Source organism: Nannospalax galili, unplaced genomic scaffold, assembly GCF_000622305.1.
Source record: "Nannospalax galili isolate Female #2095 unplaced genomic scaffold, S.galili_v1.0 scaffold72, whole genome shotgun sequence".
NCBI classification, from domain to species: domain Eukaryota; kingdom Metazoa; phylum Chordata; class Mammalia; order Rodentia; family Spalacidae; genus Nannospalax; species Nannospalax galili.
Window position 1 is genome coordinate 2,840,753 of NW_008336933.1, and position 19,037 is coordinate 2,859,789.

General features: G+C 43.5%; 2 protein-coding genes across 3 annotated transcripts in view; one reads left to right on the forward strand and one right to left on the reverse strand.

Annotated features, from left to right (window-relative positions):
* Nedd9 (neural precursor cell expressed, developmentally down-regulated 9) overlaps positions 1 to 19,037 on the forward strand; it is a 200,780-nt gene that overhangs the window by 161,202 nt on the left and 20,541 nt on the right. For both annotated transcript variants that reach the window (XM_008831616.3, XM_008831617.2), the window contains one exon: positions 12,911 to 13,354. In XM_008831616.3, the coding sequence (XP_008829838.1) occupies positions 12,911 to 13,354 (444 nt within the window). The remainder of the gene's footprint in view (positions 1 to 12,910; positions 13,355 to 19,037) is intronic.
* Positions 6,776 to 19,037, reverse strand: part of Smim13 (small integral membrane protein 13) — a 157,706-nt gene continuing 145,444 nt past the window's right edge. Inside the window, exon 2 of the mRNA XM_029562835.1 lies at positions 6,776 to 6,873. Coding sequence (XP_029418695.1) covers positions 6,837 to 6,873 — 37 coding nt within the window. The 3' untranslated portion in view covers positions 6,776 to 6,836. The remainder of the gene's footprint in view (positions 6,874 to 19,037) is intronic.

The window sequence follows — 19,037 nt, forward strand, 5'->3', positions numbered from 1 at the left end:
ATTTCCCAATACATTTACTATCTACGAAATCCCATATATGCTTTTTCTCCCTTTCCCCCAATCCTCTCCTCCACCATTAATGGGATTTAAATGGTTTGGAGTACGTGGTTCATGGTCCTTATTCAAGACTGGGTCCAGTACTTTAGAATGGTGATAGTTCTTGGCAAATCTTGGTGTTGCAAATTACAATCCCTCTTGATATTTCTAATATGTCAAGGTAATAGGTATGTCATATAAAATGTTCCTTGTGTGAAATGCTGACTTTTGTGCTCACCAGAAACAAAGATGAAACCATGAGTATGTAAAATACAAGCCATGCAAACCACAAAAATGCTCGCTAGCTCCTTTTGAAATTAATTTTAATTCCTTTGTTTATTCTTGTGGGAGGCAGAGAGGGGATGGGGCCCATCGGTGAGGCTCAATGGAAAGTCACAGTAACTGAAACACGTGCAATGTTCAGATTGGAACCACATCTTCCCTTCCACTGAGGCGCTGTGCTTCAGCGGTGTGTGTCCGGTGTGCTTTTCCTCATAGCTCTTTAAACAGAAGTTCTTTGCCATCTTCTGTACTTTCTGAGTTAGCTGTGAGCTCATTGATTGTAGTGCTTAATTTAGCTCAGCAGGCAGAGGCAGACAAATCTCTGTGATTTCAAGGCCCGCCTAGTCTGCATAGGAGTTCCAGTCCAGCTGGGGCTACAGAGTGAGACCTTGTCTTAAAAAATAATTTAAAAAATTAAGATAATACAGAAAGAATTATTTGGGCTTCTATATCCCCTAAAGACCTCCCAGAACAGCAACGACATGCAAAGCAGACTCCCAGGATAGGGCAAACGCATGGACTTGTGCACACCCAGCCTTCTTAGAGATCACTGTCTTTAATGCCGGTCATCTGCCTATGCGTATTTCTGCTGTTCCTGGTTGTCTGTAGTATAGTTAGAGCTTGGCAGGACATAGGTCCATGGACTAACACAGACAGCAAAATCTTTAGGCCCCGTCTTCCTGGAACAGAGCTTCAGTGTCGGCCTGTGACTTGGGGGCTCTCTTCACTCCAAGCTCAAATGTAACTGAAATGGGATGTGGGGACAGAAGCAACAGGAACACGGGTGGACCAGAGCCTGCTCTTCCTAGTCCCATTCACTGTGAGGTAGACTTCTAGACAATACCCCAGAGGCCAAAGGCCATCTTGTGAACCAGAGAATGCATTCATTACCCCAATCACAGACTCCTACCATACCTCTTTCCTCTTGAATCCTCAACTTAAACAAGGTAGAGCTCTACTAGCAAGAAATAGACTTTCAAACTGATCTCTTGTTTTACTATTTTTGCGGGGCTGTATCCACGTTTCACAAACCAAAGACTGAGACATATGGTCTAACAATGGGAAGGATATTTGAAACTGGAGACTGGTGTGGAAAGTCTGAGGACACATGGTCACTCTACAGATGGTCAACATGAGCTGCCCCAGAGATCAATCCGCTGTCCAATATCCCATTTTGCAAGAGATTATTTAAGAGCACTTTTTAAAAAAAGTATGGGTTTAGCTGGATTCTTCATAGAGTCATAAGTAACATTTATAAATAATAAGGTGTTCCTTTTATGTCTTCGTGGGGGAACAGACATCTTTGGAAGTAGAAGCAAGCCTGTTTTTAAGTGAAGGCCTTGCACACCTGAGTGTGGGAGCACTGAGGAGGATTGTATTTCAGTTGTTCTTGCTTTAAACCTGGTCAGGTAGTTCCTTGCCTCACAGCCTGCGGCGTCTGTAGCCTGCCTCCCACCCTCCCTTATAAAGATCTTAATTACAAATGCAGCTTAGTTCATAGCTGAAGGGAAAGAATTTCATTCTCTGAACTGTGTCTGCTTTATGGTGTGGCAGGTGTAATCATGGTGAGATCATTTCTGGTTTGTTTTCTTTTGCTAGATGATTTTTTTTTTGAGGGGGAGGATACAGTTCTTAAGACTTGACTGCCTAAGCTCATTACAGTTCAGCGGTAATGATTGCTCAGGTCTTCTATAGCCTCTTTCTCCAGAAGGAACTAGAATATTTTGCATATGTAATTTCATGAGTCCTCATAATACTTTTATGAAGAACTTGTTTATTGTCCCCACTTTGCAGATAGGGAAACAGGTCTCTAGTCTTATAACATGAGGATTGAGATTAGACTCTCCTAATTGAGTCATGTGCCCATCTCTCTAGCCAACACTCAGCATCATCAGCATTTAGAGCTGAATAATTCTTATGTCAAGGGCTGGTTTGGGCACCCAGTAGTATCCAGGTCTCTACCCATAAGACCTCAGTAACATAGACATCTATGAATATATCTCCAAACATTGACTGTCCCCCGGCTGGGCACAATCTCCTCTCCTTGAGATGTGTGTTCCATCGTTCCTATTTCCTTCTGCTTAAAAATGGTGGCCTTATTGGTTTTATGTGGTGAAAGCACACATACAAATACCCCCCAGGAAGTGTCTGCCATAATTTTAACACGACTGAGGTTGAGCTTAATGTAACAGATCTTAACCAAAAACTAACTTCCTCTTATAGGATTAGCCCCAATTTGTTCACCAGAATACCACAAGATATTTTGGGGCATAAGGTCTCCCTCAGGTCAAGTGTAGAACCCTCAAACCCTCTCTAAGAAGACTACTCCTCCCAGTCCTTCCCCAGGCTTCTCTCTGAGTATATACAGTATCTTGGAATGTGAAACTAGACTTTTGCATTACAGAAAGCTGTTTATCCTCACAAACGAGTTGAGAAGCTGCATATTCTGAACATTTTGTGACCACGGCTCAGTGGCAGTACTGACAGCATAGGACTGTACACACTTCCCAGCCAAGGGCATGGAGCCACATTTTAAAATTCTTTCAAAGCTCACAGGATAAGTAGATAATAGCAGCTAGGTACCAATCCCAGATCAAGTGACTTTGGGAGGAGAGGGTTCCTGTGGGTATGCACATGTGTGTGGAGGTCCACCTGGGGTGTCCTGTTCCCTAGGTGTCAACCATTTGTTTATCTGAGTCAGAGTCTCTCTTTGGCTTAGGGTTTACAGATTAGACTAGATTGACTAGCCAGCAAGCTCTAGGAGTCTACCAGTCTTTGCTTCCTCAGTACCAAGATTAGAAGTATACACTACTATGCCTAGCTTTTTTTTTTTTTTTTTTTTAACATGAGTTCTAGGGATTGAACTCGGGTCTTTATGTTTATAAGGCAAGCCCTTTACCAAATAAGCTGTCTCCCTAGCCCTATCAGGTAACTTCTGGAAGAGTCCCAGAAAGTGGTAGCATCCCAGTTTCATCACCTGTGTTCTGACACGGTTTGCCAACAGGGGTGTGTATTTACATTAGGACATTTAACTCTCCCCTTGAATGCAAACTTTGGTGTAGGAAGATAAAATACATGGGAATGTCAAAATAGAGGGATCTTTTCTGACTTTAAACACTTCTTAGATGTTGTGGCTTGTGCATTTTGAGGAGTGATATCATTTTTGGAAATATAATGGAGTGGAGTCTCCTACTCCTTTATGACTTAATTCTCATTTCTCTTCACCTGGATGTTAGGGGGATTGGTCTAGACAGGCAGATAGATATGAGCTGATGCCAGCCTTGTAATGCTGGCTGAAATCCAAAAGGTTGTTTTATTGTTAATAAAACCTATCTTTTGGATGAGTGGGTGTCAGGACTTCATCATTAAATGGCGCCTGTCAGATTTATCTAAGAACAGAACCCTGAAAAGAGTTTGTGCATGCCCTTTGTTTTTGATCCTTTGCCAATACATTGTATTGAAAGCTATCGAAAACCAGGCACCCTGGGACAAATGCTTATAAATTCCAAGGCTTAATAGTAACAGTTCTATATTTTAAGATGGAGTAGTCTCGAGAGGGGCATCCTGGTCCAGGGGGAAAACCTTAGCTGGGAAAGAGAACCAGATGTGATCTCTGGCTCTGCTGTTAATCTAATCTCTGACCCTCTGGGATGTAAAACAAAGAGACCTACTGTAGTTGGTCCTGGTCAAACTAGGGATGACTTCTAGGTTGAATAAATACAGAAACCTAGGTGTCTATTCACCTTTAAGTCCTTCAGCGATGTTTAAGTAAATTTCAAAGACTATGCAAGCGGAAAATTGAACTCTTAAATATGATAGATGATAGGATGGACATAAATATAATTTAAGATGATCATTATTATGAAAAGAAGCTAATTTATTTTTCTTGACTATTGTCTGTCATCAACTAGTTAAAAAAGTTCCGAAGTCGCACATTCATACCTGTGCCACCTACCTACTGTCCCATTTGTGATGTTTCTTATTCAAGGGAAAGTTATTGTTTTAGGCTTTTGTTAGTTTCACTGGAAGCATGTATATGGATGGAGGTCAGAAGACAGCTTTCAGGAGTCAGTTCTCTCTTTATACCCTGGGTTTAGGAAAGGAACTCAGGTTGCCAGTATTTCAATGGCAAGTGCTTTTACCCCCTGAGCTGTCTGACCAGCCAGCCATCCATCTTAAATAGCCACATAGATGCAGGGGCACAGCACAGCCAGCATTAGAGGAAACACTTAAAATTTTTAAATTCTTTATTATTTTTGTGTCCATGGCTGTGTCTTGAATATATGCCAAATGTGTACAGGTGCTCACGGAGGCCAGAAGAGGGCATCAGGTCCAACATGGGTGCTAGGAACAGAACTTGGGTCCTCTGGAAGAGCAGTATACACCTTTAAGTGCTGAGCCATCTCTCCTGAACCAGGAGCAAATATTTTGTAATTTCCCAGTTATGCTGCTGGTATCGTGTAACCCAATTTGGTCAGACTGAAATTTCTTCTTAGAGCCATTGAAAGGTGTCCATGGCTGTGTCTTGAATATATGCCAAATGTGTACAGGTGCTCACGGAGGCCAGAAGAGGGCATCAGGTCCAACATGGGTGCTAGGAACAGAACTTGGGTCCTCTGGAAGAGCAGTATACACCTTTAAGTGCTGAGCCATCTCTCCTGAACCAGGAGCAAATATTTTGTAATTTCCCAGTTATGCTGCTGGTATCGTGTAACCCAATTTGGTCAGACTGAAATTTCTTCTTAGAGCCATTGAAAGAACCCTGGCCTCCAGGTGATTTTTCACCAGACAGGAGTCAGCCAGTGTGCAAGAGGTACAGATACACACACTTGCGAGTGATGCACACAGGGATACTAATGCTGTCCCCTGCCTTGTCAAAGAGTACCTTTGGGACTCAAGTCTCCAATATCCTCTGTCTTAAAGCATCTTCTCATCAAGAAATGTATAAAGCAGAATGCAGTTATCACTCAAGCTCTCAAAACTGGGAAATCTAAGAAAACTTGAGGCCTTGGGGCGAGGTGAATGGTATAAAGATGGGCAAAGGATCAAGTTACTCACATAAGCATTAAGGTTTAGTAAAAGCACTTTCCAGAAAATGTGTTTATGTGGTCCACTGGCTAAAAGAAAATTTTAGTGGGAAATGAACAGGCCTCCCTGGTGGTCACAAGTTTGACTGGCATCCCAAGGACCTGGGGATCCTGACGTTGCCTTTCTGTAAGCTGAGTCTGGGCACCAAATGGAGGCTTGACACATTACAGTATTACTTCTTAAATCTTGTACCTGAAGTTTTCATAATAACAAGATTCAAATTTTTAAAAAAATTCAGCATTCCAAATTTTCTTGTGTTAGAACAGAAGTGTAGGCCAAGCTTCCAAGAATTCAATTCCTGACACTTGTAGATGTCCATGGTTTCTGATTACAGCTGCTTTTCCTGGGGAAAGGCCAGGTACCTCATCCTTGGAATCGAAGGTGATGAGGAGACGTGTAGAAGGGAAAATATAACCAAAATGGTTTGACTGTCCTCATCAGAGCTGATTTTTGTCAGTAGAGACAAAAGCACAAGAGCCTTTCTTTCTTTTCCCCACCGTGCCCTGAGGCTGACCTTGGCCATGTTCATCCCTCAGCAGCTTCCTTTCGGACTGATTTCCTTGACGACGGCCATTTCCTCTAGTGGGTCTGTTTCTCGGCTCTGGTCTCTGAGTGCCTGTGCATGCCTATGCTGGAGTCCACCCAGGCTAACACTTGGGGGCGGAGGGAGCTGGGCACAGGAAAGTCATGTCGGCAGGAATGAGCAGCCCTAAAGGCCTTGGCAGGGTCTCCTGCATAAATATAGAATGAAGTAAAAATAATAAGAGGAAGCCAAGCCATTGATGATGCTATCGGCCAGTGAGTGACACACCAGCCATTGTGTCTCATTTCTCTTCAAAGAACAGCATGAATGGTCATGGAAATTCCATGTCACACCATGCTATATGGGGAAAAGCAGATAATTTCCTTGGCGGTAGGAGTAATAAGCTGTCTTGACATTTTGATAGCAGTAGGAAAAACAGTGGGGGAGGGAAGTTGATGGGGGCTGGGAGGGGAGGATAGAAGTTGTCATGTGACTTGAGCTCTCTGTATCGCCATGTCTGGCCAACTCTATAGTTTGCTGTTGGTTTTCTTTTTTGAATTTCCTACTCCTCAGGCATAGCTTGGACAAGGAAAGAGCAGAAGCAACTTCCTGGTGGTGTATGTGAATGGTGCTCTGTCACCTACCACTCCACACAGAAGGGAGGGAAGGCTTTTTAAAGAGATCATTGTATTTCACAGTAGCTGGGGTGGTCAGTTCCTCTTGGCTTCCTGTTTGCTCAGTAGTTGCGAACAGCAGGTTGGGGGGGGGGGTCAGGCTCCCCACCTGCGTCATTGTCCTGTTTAAATAGGGAAGGCAGGCACTTTCCTGTCTCCCGTATTCTCAGGCTATGAGGCTTGAATGACTTCGACACATCATTTATCTTTTTGCTTAGATCTTCCTTTGCACTTCAGTCTGAATTCTCAAGAAAAACAATTCCACTGCTCCTGCAGAGAATCAAAAACGCAGAGGCTAGGATCCAGTTCAATTCAGCACATGCTGAATGAGAGTGCATTTGTTTCAAACACTGGGCTAACATTCTGGAAAAAGGGTCAGGAGGAATCTCCGGACTTTAAATCATAGATGGAATGGGTTATACAATCCATACTATAAAGAAACAAGAGGACCAGTAAGATGGCTCAGCAGGCAAATTCCCACAAATTATCCTCTGGCCTCCAAATGCTGAACACACATATGCAAGCACCTATGCACATGTACACTGCCCCCCCCCGAGCCCCCTCCCCCCACAGACTCAACAACAGTTTGACAGAGAACAGAGAACTAGAGGGGAAGTGATAAGATGGATTTTGGAAACACAGATGGGCTCTTAGGTGAGGAGAGATTTGATGAAGATGAACCAGTTGGGAAACACTAAGCTGGGAAAACAGAACAAAACAGCAACAACAAAAACAAACAACAATAAAGCAATCCAGTTGTTAAGATCTGCATTGTTGTACTGAGGTAGGATATAGGGCTGTGTTTGCCTCCAGGTAGTGACAGGTCAGCCAGCCTCAGGCTCTGGACCTGGGTAGCTGGCTGAGTGCTATATTAACCCACAGAGCTGCAGCAGGAGGAAAAGGTCTTTTTCATTTATTGGATTTGAGATGTGATGCTCCTTTAGGCAGTGGAAGTAGAGATAAGGACCATAGTGTAGAAGAAACACCTAGTCTGCACTGTCAATTTGGTAGTAGCTGTGTTCAGATGCCATCACCCAGGTAACATTTCGCTTAGAGCTCAGTGGGACAGAGAGATGTGCAAAAGAGGGATCTCTTTGGAACATGGCCTTTTAAAAGATGAGGGGGGAAAGATCTATTAGTGGAGAAAGAGTAAATAGTGAGAAGAAGAGGAAGAACAGGGAAGTAGGATCTTGGGACCAGGGAAGCCAAATGAAGTGACTTTCAAGAGAGCTTGGGATGAGATTGACAAGCAGGGTCCCTCCAGATGGGATTTTCGACACTAAATACCAACATTCAATCTCCATTAGAGCCACAATTACTGGAAATTTTAGGGTATAACCCTGGGCCCTGGCAGCCTTAACAAAGTAATCTCCACCACCTGTCTTCAAGGCCAATTAAAGAGACAAGTGACAGTGAAAAGCAGAGAAAGGAGATTTATTCTACATGACGACATTGGAAAAAAAGAACAAATAAAGTGGTCCAGTCCATTTTCTATGGCACTGACAAGAGGTTTAGATTTATAAAGAGGGGCAGAAGCATGCATAACTAAGCAGTCCTGGTCAAGGTAGGGTCCTGTCCCTCACTGACCCAAGTGATTCAGCTCCAGTCTCTCCTACAAGGTCGGGCAACTTAGCAGACTGAAATCTTTTCCTGGGAGACAAGCTCATCCTCTGTCTGGCTGGAACAAGGCTCCGGCATTTTCCTTCTCCCAGCATGAGATTCCTGGGGGGAGTCCAATTTCTTTGGGTCCATTGGGTCAATAATCTGATAGTACATGTCCCTGTCTCTTTCAAATATCTTCCCTCTTTCCAGGAGTGTTACCCTACCACTTTTGTAGCATGCCCGTTTGACTTTAGTAAATAGTGTCCTGGAAGAGGAGGCCAAGTTTCTTATCCAAGCCTAAGACCTCGCAGGGTGACTTTGCAATTCATTAACTTTTTGAGCCTCCTTTTTCTCAGCTGTCAAGTGGAGGAGTTGGATTCTAACTCTTCTGGCTTTCTAGCCCAGTGCCCTGCCCCAACTGCTTTTCTAACTGCCAGTTCCTGGTACCTTGAGTCCAGCTGGGTATAGAATTATCCAGCTTTCTTATCTCTCCTTGATTTGTTTCTGTTTTGGCCTTCCCTCCCCCAGAGATAAATATCCAAGGGGGTGGGGTTAAGAAAGGGGAGATCTGGAATAGACACTTCTGGTGTTTTCTTAAGATTCTCAGATAGTGAGTTTCTTTGGGGCCTCAGGGGAATCACACCTTTCCTCTAAAGGAGAGAGTCCCCTCTACTTCTCTTTGTGGCAGGAATTAACTCTTGATTTACTCTCGTATGAGTTAATGCCCTTTGGAATGAGCGCCCTACGCTCTAGCTTTTCTCTTTGCTGAACTTCTGCCCCAGCACCAACTACGACATACAGAAGCCACACTCCTTGCCCAAGATTTTATGATGTATCCTATGCTACCAGGATCTGATGGGATTTACCTATAAGTTATCAATTAGTATCATTATTATTATTAATTATTTTGTCTCAGAATTTCTCTTGGGTGCTGCCCATGGCTTCACTACTGCTGTCTGTATGGAAATACTCCGTGGGAGGTGATGGAACTCTTGACATATTCAGAGAAGTGCTTTGAGATGCAGTTCTGAAGTGGAATTGTGAGAGTGAGAAATGGCAGATACGCTCACAAGCACAGACAGCATCCTTAGACTAGAACCAAGTCTTATTTTAGCATTTATTTATTTATTGGCGGGTGAGGGGAAGGGCATTCCACAGCACCTGTGTGGAGGTCAGAGGACAACTTGCAGGAATGAGTTCATTCCCACCTCCATGTGGGTTCCTGGGATCGAACTCAGGTCTTCAGACTTGGTGACAAGCACCTTTCCCGACTGATCCATCTTGCCAGCCCTAGAATAGGATCAATTTTTGATGGAGACTTGAGAGGAGGGAAGTGAGCAAGAAGCCTGAAGCCAAGTGCCATTCAACAAGTAACTAAAAAGCCACACTAGCTTGCTTTAGTCTCCAGCAGGACTGAAGCATTTCACTTGAATTCACTTACCTCATCTTCATGATAAACTCAACTATTCCCAACTTCAGCCTTTTTCTCACTATTGGGGTGAGAAGCATAAGGCGTACAAGGGGAAAGTACTCAGTACAACAATTCATACCCCAAACCCCAAGAGTCCATTAAAATGGGGGGAAAACTAGATTATCTTCAGAACTTCTTGCACAGCAGAACCAGGCCCAGCAAGGACACTGAGCAAGAAGGCTAAGGTAGCTCAAACCAAGAAGCTCCAGTTCTCTTTCCATCTCTGACACCAATCATGTAACTTTTGGGAAAAGGATAAGCTGACCTCACCAGATCTGTGCCCTCATCTGTAAAACAGAGCTCTAGGCCCACACAATCTCTACAGCTCTCTGAGCTATAATCTCCTGTTTAGATAGGAGAGTGACTAGGTGTAGACATCAGCTGTCTGTAGCTTACACAGAGGTTAAATAACTTAGTCCTGTTCAGAAAGGCTGAGAATATCTACCAAGGGCATAAATGAGTATCATCCTAGCACTGGGGTCCTTGTACACCAACAGCTGGGTCAAGTTCTTCCTAAATCCTGATCTCTTTGAGCATTGGGAAGACTGGAGAAGAGTTATAGGCAATGGAGCAGGAGAACTCATCCACACTGCCAACTTCTGCATGGCTGAGGGGGCTCTGAGGTTCTCCAAGGAACATCTCCTAGGCTCATGTGCAAACATGAGCATGCTACTTGACAAGCAGTGGGAAGGTTACTGGGACAGAAAACAAAGCACATCCAGCAGACTCACCCAGGGATTTCTATCTGCCTCTAATCAAGCGTGGCCCAGCCCTCCACTCAGTGCCTCATGGTGTTCCAGGACTTGGAAGTGGCCCAACTTCGAACGCCTCCAGCTGATTTTGGCTGATCAGTCTGCAGCCTCTGCCCATCTACTGTTTTCTGTTTTTCTTTGTTCCCTTCTTTGAAGCCAGTATAACTGCATTGCTATTGACCCTCAGCCCCCATAGGACAGTCCCAACCCTGTCACTTCTGATTTCATCTAGGGGCTTATTTCCCAGTCATTCCCAGTTATTGAAAGGACCCTGGAGAACAGGACAGACCCGAGCCACCAGCTTTTTAAATCCACCTACCTCTCTAACCCAGTACAATGCTGGTGAAGTCCTTTCCCTGAGATCATCTTGGTACGAAGGACCAGAATCTAGTCTTCAAACTTTATGACCTTTCTTTAAAATGACAAAACACCCAAAAGATGGAGGAAGAAAAATAGAGATTTTAGCATCACAGCACAGTCTTTAATGGGTCTAAAAACTGGGATAGGATGTTGCCTGATTTTATCTTTTTGCACTTGAATTTTTCATTGGTAGAAGAAACCCAATGCTTCCTAGACTATAACTGCTAAGTAAAACCTTCACCTGAAACAAAAACTCCTAGTTCCCTTCTGATTTCCTTTACTACTTCCCTGTGGACGTCACAGACCATATCTCTGAAGCACTTCAATACTGTCCTTGAAGACCATCACAAAGTTCCTTGGGGACCAGTATTTGTGGCTCTATCTCCCTTCTTTAAGTTAAGTAGTTCCATTAAAAGGAGATTGGCTAACCATCTGTAGTGATGTGTCTATAGTCCCAGCACTCAAGAGGCAGAGGCAGGAGGATTTCTTGAGTACAAGAGGTTGAGAGTCATCTTAAAAATAAGTAAAACAAAGAAGAAGGAGAAGGAGATGGGGAAGGAGGAGAGGAGGAGGAGGAGGAGGAAGAAGAAGAAGAAGAAGAAGAAGAAGAAGAAGAAGAAGAAGAAGAAAGAGTGAGAGAGAGAGAGAGAGAGAGAGAGAGAGAGAGAGAGAGCTCTTGCCTAACAGTAGTAGAACTGGACCCCTTTCAAACTCCTGACCAGAGGCAGAGCCTCCCCATACACTGGCACTCCACAGTAGAGAACAGCACACAATGCAAGTTCTGTGGTTTCAGTCACAGTCCACGGGGAGATGATTAAATGCATGTCCGTTTTAAAGAAATGAAAAGCATGAGGCTGAAAGAGCAAGTCCACATTTCTGGAGAAGAAAACAGGGGGCAAGAGGCCAAAGAAAAAGAGCCCCTAAGTCCACAAATATGTTATGGTGTGAAATAAAGTCACAAGCATGCTCCAGCCAACCAACAGTCCTTTGTACTGTAAATGATTCCCCACCGCAGTGACACTAAGTGCATCCAGACATTTAAATGGTATATGAGAGGGGTCAGTTTTACTTTTTCTGATGCCTGCCATGGGTTTTCTGCATGCTTAGGAGGGGACAGGCATGCAGGACCGGTAGTCTTCAGAGCCTTTGAAAGGCTTCCAGGAATATCAGCACGGACTGCCTGCCCACTCTTTGCTCAATGTCTACTTTAGCTGTCTGCTGAGGACTGAATGTGCCAAACAGGCCTTCATACAAAGAGAGTGTTCTGAGCCCATGAAAGGAAAGCACAGCCTTTTAGATGTGAATGATGAGATTCAAGAAGTAGATGACTAAGTAGCAGAGTGAGGAAGGGCCCTCCGAGAGATAGGAGAGAGACCAGAGAAAGAGTTGTCATCTACCTATGTGTGGATGCATTCCTGGTACCTCTCACTGTCAGATCTGGAAAGAAAGACCACTGTCACAGGGTGTCCCTGCTTAATTATCATAGTATACCCATATGCTTTTACTTGTGGGTTCTTCCTGTATCCAAGGGCCTCTTAATCATAAAAGATATTTTAAGCCCTGCCAAGGTTCGATTAAGTGTACTTCTGTTTACATTTCAATGCTGAATATAAATTCTGTTTGTAATGTGTGTCATTTAGGATTTTTTTTTTTTACATTTTCTGTCTGTGGTATATGAAAAACAGGAGAGAGAAGGGGGAGATTGAGAGAGAGAGAGAGAGAGAGAGAGAGAGAGAGATCCATTGTGGTACATCTGAACAGCTTAGGATATTTTCCTCCTCAAGCTCACTCTGAAAAAGTTAGACAAATGCTTTGCATAGTGACCCCTTCCCAGCTCTTTAGCACGGCTAGCCTAATTCTTGGCAAAGCATCCACCACTGGAGGAAAGATCTCCCCTGGGTTTTAAGCTTTCTGAGGAGGCAGTCTGATGTCACTGGTGGCAGGCACAATATGGATGTATCTGTCTTTTGTCTAAACCATCTGTTTTTCTTCTTATAGGCTATTGTTCAGACTTCTTCTCTTTTTCCAGGAACTGTGTCTGTCCCTAACAGCATGGGCTATATAGGTGTTAAAGAGACTGACCTAACATTCTAACGTGATTTCTCTTTTCTTTCCTTCCTAGAATCTTATGGCAAGGGCCTTATATGACAATGTCCCTGAGTGTGCTGAGGAGCTGGCCTTCCGCAAAGGAGACATCTTAACTGTCATAGAGCAGAACACTGGGGGACTAGAAGGATGGTGGCTGTGTTCCCTGCATGGCAGGCAAGGTATTGTCCCAGGCAACCGGGTGAAGCTTCTGATTGGTCCAGTTCAAGAGCCCTCTTCCAGTCATGAGCAGCTTGCTGGACCCACGCATCAGACCTTCGCCCAACAGAAACTCTATCAAGTGCCAAACTCACAAGCAGCATCTCGTGATACCATCTACCAAGTGCCACCTTCCTACCAGAATCAGGGAATTTACCAAGTACCCACTGGCCATGGTACCCAAGAACAAGATGTGTATCAAGTGCCACCATCAATGCAAAGAAACATTGGAGGCACTAATGGGCCCCACTTAAGTAAAAAGGTAAGTGACTAACTAGAATTTTTATTCCTAGTTTTCCCCCATTCATTGTATTTGCAGTCATAGAAACAATCCCGAAAAATAATTAGAAACTGCCCCAAAGGTAGCATACTAAATGACCCCAGACATCTTTTTTGTATCATTGGATTACTTTTCCATTCATCAGTCAACAACAAAATGTTTTTGAGAGACAGTCTCACAACGTTCATCCCAGGCTGGCCTTGAACTTAAGATTCTCTTGCCTCAGCCTCCTGAGTACTGGGATTACTGGCATGTGCTACCATACCCAACAACAAAACTTTCTTGAACTACCATGTGTCAAGCACTATTGACCCACAGCCATTGTAAGTTATAAGTCATTCTAGAGCAGACGTGGTCATAAAATTATATCTCTTCATTTGTCTGATAGGTCTGCTTCTAGACCTGGGTTCTGTGCCTAGATGGGGTCCAGTCTTCTTCTTCCTTAAGTGGTATAAGCACCAGATGTTACTCAGTTACAATGATACTGCAAGAATCTTTTCCCTTGTCCAAAAGCTAAATCATGACTTTATCAGCCTGTAAATAGATCATGTCTACCAAGTCATTCATTATAGATTGCAGGCTTAAAGATTGATTCATTTAAAACACATAGATACTAGTGGGTTTCAAAGACCCCGCCCTCAGTGTCTTTGAAATAATTCCTGTAGAAAAGGCCAAAGCAGGGGGTGAACACAGCAGAGCTTGGATGTTATTTAGCAAAACATCAAGTTTCTTCTAAAAATACAAGAAGCAAGTAATGTATTCATCAGCTTTCCATCATTATAACTAAATACCAGAGACAGCTAACTTTTATAAAGAAAGAACCTTTATTATTAAGATCAGAGTTTTAGTGGCTCCAAGTCCTGTCACTGGCATCTGCTCAGCTGTGACAAAGGCTGTCTCAGCTGTCATTGCATCATGACAGAGGTGCACATGTGTGCGTCTGTTTGTGTGTATGTGTGTGTGTGTGTGTGTGTGTTTACATGTATAAGGCCTTATGTTATCACACAGAAAGTCATAAAGGTGATTAGCATCCCACAATCTCTTCTGAGGGTTCCATTGTGGGCGGGGAGCTTTTCAACACCTGTTATAACCCCAAACCAGAATGATTCAAGATGAATAGAAATGCACTCATGAAGTGCTGAATATTGAACATCATATATATTTTTGATGCTGGTGATACAGGGATGAATTAAAGACTAAGTAAATCGCTCACAATGCTGATACTTCAGGGAAGGAAGCAGTAAAATACAATAAGGGCAGATGGGTGTATGTGCTGGGAAGAAACCAATGACACTGCACTTAGGGGACAGCAACAAAAGCATGGTGACACTTGTGTGCCTGTTACAAGGGAAAGATTTCCTTTTTCGTTTGTCAAATTCCACTGGGCCTTTCAAGGTTTGGGTACTGGCAATAGACTTATTTAATACAGCAAGGAAATATCTCCAAAGTATAAGAGAAAAGATGAAGTGAAATACTAGAAGATCTGTGACTCTTAAAGAGTACAAAATAGGGCTGGAGAGATTGCTCAGCAGTTAAGTCACTGGCTGCTCTTGCAGAGGACCCAGGTTCGATTCCCAGTACCCACATGGTGGCTAAGAACCATCCATCACTCCAGCTCCAGGGAAACTCTCTTCTGACCTCCTTGAGCATTACACAACATACATGACACAGGTGTATGGCAATATACTCATACACATAAAAAAAAATTTAAAGGATACAAAATGTAGATAATATAGATTATACCTCACTCACCTCAAGAAATTCTACAAACTTATATAAATTAGGTAATATATTTGCATGATATCACCATCTTTTTCTCTTTAAATACATCTATTTTTTTAAAAGGGGCCAGAGAGGGTAAGATTTACTGTTGGATTCCTTAAAATAATACAGGAATGCATTTCTTAATCAACTTTTATGCAAAAAGCATGTTTTAACAAAACATATCTCAAGGTCACATAATCCAAGTTAGGGCTATCAGGAAGAAACCTCAAAGAAGTGATGAAAAGCTTTCGACTTATACGCCCCAGCTCAGGGATCCTGGCTAGAGGCCACAGAGGAGCCCTGTGACCTTCCAAAGTCCTTCTCACCCCAGTGGCTTCACATCTAAGAGAGAAAGCCAAGCCTGGCCTCTGTCCCCAGAGGAGAAAAGAACAGTTGAAAGGTGTAACTATAAATAAGTAACTTCTCTCTTCTTAGCCTTGGTTGCTTGCACCTTAAAAATAGCTCTCCCTCATCTGAGCTGGTTGGAGGCAGACAAAGGAGGCCAGAACAGGAAATGCTTGGTTGAAAGGTAGTCGGCTCAGACTTTCTTCACAGTTTCTTTTGGCAGGAAGGTGACATGTTTTCCTTTGTAGACATTTTCAGCTCCAAGTCCGGGAAGCCTGAGGCTTCAGACCCCTCCCTGTTGCTTGTGCTGGAGCTAAGGACAGCCTTCCCCTGGGCTCTCCTCTGCCAGAAGGCAGAAGCTGGGATTCCCCGCCCCTCCACTGATGTCAGGGGCTGAGGTCCTCAGGTGCCTCTGGCTCACTCAAATTCCTTCTGTTGTTTTGTGACTTCCACACTCCAGAGCATTTTGTGTTTAGCAGAAAGTCAAGCAAGCCCTGCAAAGGCAAACCAGCTTCTAAAAAGAACGCCTGCGGCCCCATTGGAGTGCCGACCAACACGGGCGCTGCTTGTGCAGTGGGGGCCCTGAGTGGAATGGCCAGGATGGAACGGGCAGGAGCGATGAGCGTAGCCCTTCCCTGCCAAGTACCAGTATCCTCCATAACACCCTGACGAAGCTCCTCTTTGTCTTCATTGTTTCTCCATTGCCTCCTCCTTCCCTTCCTTCTCTTCTTGTTCTGTCTTCCTCCCTCCCTCCCTCCCTCCCTCTCCCTCACCATCCATCTGGCTCCCCCTCTCCTTTCTCCCTTCCTTCCTTCCCTTCTTGTTCTTTGTATTCTCTCCTGCCTCCTCACTCTCCCTTCCTCGCCTCCTTTCCTTCCCCTTCCCACTCCTCTTCCCCTGCCATCCCTCCCTCCTTCCTTGTCTTGCTCTTTCCTTCCATCCTTCTGTCTCTCACTCTTTCTCTTGTTCTATCTCCTGTCTTCATCCTCCTTCCTCCCTCCCTCCGTTCTTCATTTCTTCCTTGCCTTCTAACTCTCTTTCCTAGTGTAGTCTTCTACAAGGTGATTGCAGCTACTATTGCAGAGTACTAGTAACCACTTTAAGGAGTTCAGGCAACATCTCCCTCTTAATGAATAGGAATTCTACTAATAAGTCAGACTCTGATGGCAGTGCACAGGGTATCAGATGTGGATCTTGTCGTTAATTATTAGTTCTCCTTTTAGAAGTTTTACTAGCTTGCTAAATAATTTGCTCATTTTCCCTTTTAATTTCCCGTCAGTAAAATGGTGGTAAACCAAGGACTCAATGTTCCTGGTAATTTAAACTATGGTCTTTAAAAGCTGTTGGAGAAAAATGAGGAGGCAGTGGAAACTTGTGTTCTGAGTCACTGAAGCACAGTTTGCAAACTTTAATGAACAAGACAGTCACCCAGAGACAGAGGGACGGCCAGTCAGATGCAGATTCCCAGGTCTGTCTCACAGACCCTCTTCCAGTAGGTCTGAATGGGGGCCCAGAACCTGCATTTTCTCAAGCTTCTCACATCATCCAGTGGGAGGTGGCCCTGGATTACACTCTGAAAAGCACTAAAAGGGACCGTGGAGGACTTGGATGTGTTCCAATCTGATTGTGATTGGTACTTTCCACAGTTCAGAATTCTCTCCGTGTTACATAGACTGTGGGCTGCTGAAGTTTTTATCCACCACAGTGTTCTATGAATCACTTAAGAAAAAAAATACAACACAGTGAATTCTGCCTTTTGCCTTCCTGCTCTTCCCGGAACCCCAGCCTCCACATGTCCTCCTGCATCCAATCTACATTAACCAACAGCATCGCTTAGCTCAGCCTGGAGAGACCTTGAGCTTCTGACCTCCTGTCTCCACCTCCCCAGTACTGAGATTACAGGTATCCACACCTACACATACTCCTCAAACTTCATTTTAAACGTATCTCAGCACATACCAAACATGCACATACTATATTTGCAGCAGCACATATGCTGAACCCTTTGAGTACATGGGTCTCTCTGTGGTTCTACAAGAATTCTGCAGAGGGTGCCGAAGAGCCAACATTATCTGGAAACCTTCTGCACTGACAGCTTTGCTTAGTTTCGTTGGTCTTCACTCTGGGTTTTCTGTGTAGGGCTGTTTTATTCATCAGATACTGTAGGCAGAATGCCCAGGGTCTGTGCAAAAGTTTGAAAGCTGAATTTAAAAACTTTTAGCTGTGAAATATGACACATAAAACTACAAAATAGAAGTTAATCAACACTTAGAAAAATAACTAGGAAATGGCATCATGCAAACCTCATTAAATGTATTCTGGACTCATAACTATTCCATTACATTTGAAAACAATTTGTAAGTTAGATCTTTTTCACTTTGCAAAGATTTCTAAATATGTGTTGGAATTGCCAAGAACTCACAGGCAATTCTAAATTAAACAAGTTATTCATAGTCAAATTATTTGAAAAGCTGAATTTTTTTAATGTTTTTAGTGTTTTAAAGGGAAAATTCTACATAATTTGAGAGTTTGATATGGATTGGAGAGTCCAAATGCCCCAAAGCCAAAGGTCTGAAAACAGCCTCATTTCTGTGTTCCACAGGTCATCAAACCGCCATGGGACACACCCATTTCACACTCAAGGGGGAACAATATTTTGCTGATTATTCTTTTTTTTTAATAAAAAAAGCTATTTATTTACTTATTTTGGTGGACGTTTTACAAGTATATATTTTCTGTGTGTGTATATGTGTAGGTTCATATGTACACCTTTAGTCAGTGGACAGCTTGAGGGAATTAGTTCTCTCCTTCCGCCATGTGGGTTCCTGGGCTCGAACTCAAGTCACTAGACTTTTGTCTGCGAATACCTTTACCCACTGACCCATCTTGCTCACTGATTATTCTTCTTTAATCATATCGCTTTGGTTTTAACTATCAGGATTATATTTACCGTGCCTCCTTCAAAAGATCAGTTTGGAGCTACCTTGTAAGCTCCAGGAAGACCGGAGAAATGCTGTTTTCTGCTACAGGCTGATCATGCAGCTAAGCATTAGCATGCAGACACTGACCTAATGAATGAATGAGCCAAGTGGGAGAAAGGAATAAAGTATTCATGTTCAGTTAACCTGGAAGCTAACCACTGAAAGGTGGTTCTGAGCTTCTCATCCACCCCCTCCCACAGCTCACACCCTCCCTCCATCTCAGAACCGCATGGAGTGGTAAATGGCTCAGCCTACAGAGTTTCCCATCAGAAGAGCCATGGAAGATACACCACTCATTTTCTGTAATCACAACTATCTTTATATAGTAACTGTGTTCTTGAAGCAAAATACAATTGATAATGTTTTGGTCTTAGGGTTAGAGATGTAGTTAAGAGATAGAGCAGTTTTCTAGCATGCATGAGGCCCAGGATTTCATTTAAGCCAGGTGGGGTGGCACATGCTTATAATTCCAGCACTCAGGAGGCAGAGGCAGACATGTCTGGAGTTCAGGGCCATACTTGGCTACATATTGCATTTGAGGCCAGCTTAGACTGCATGAGATCCTGTCTCAAAAA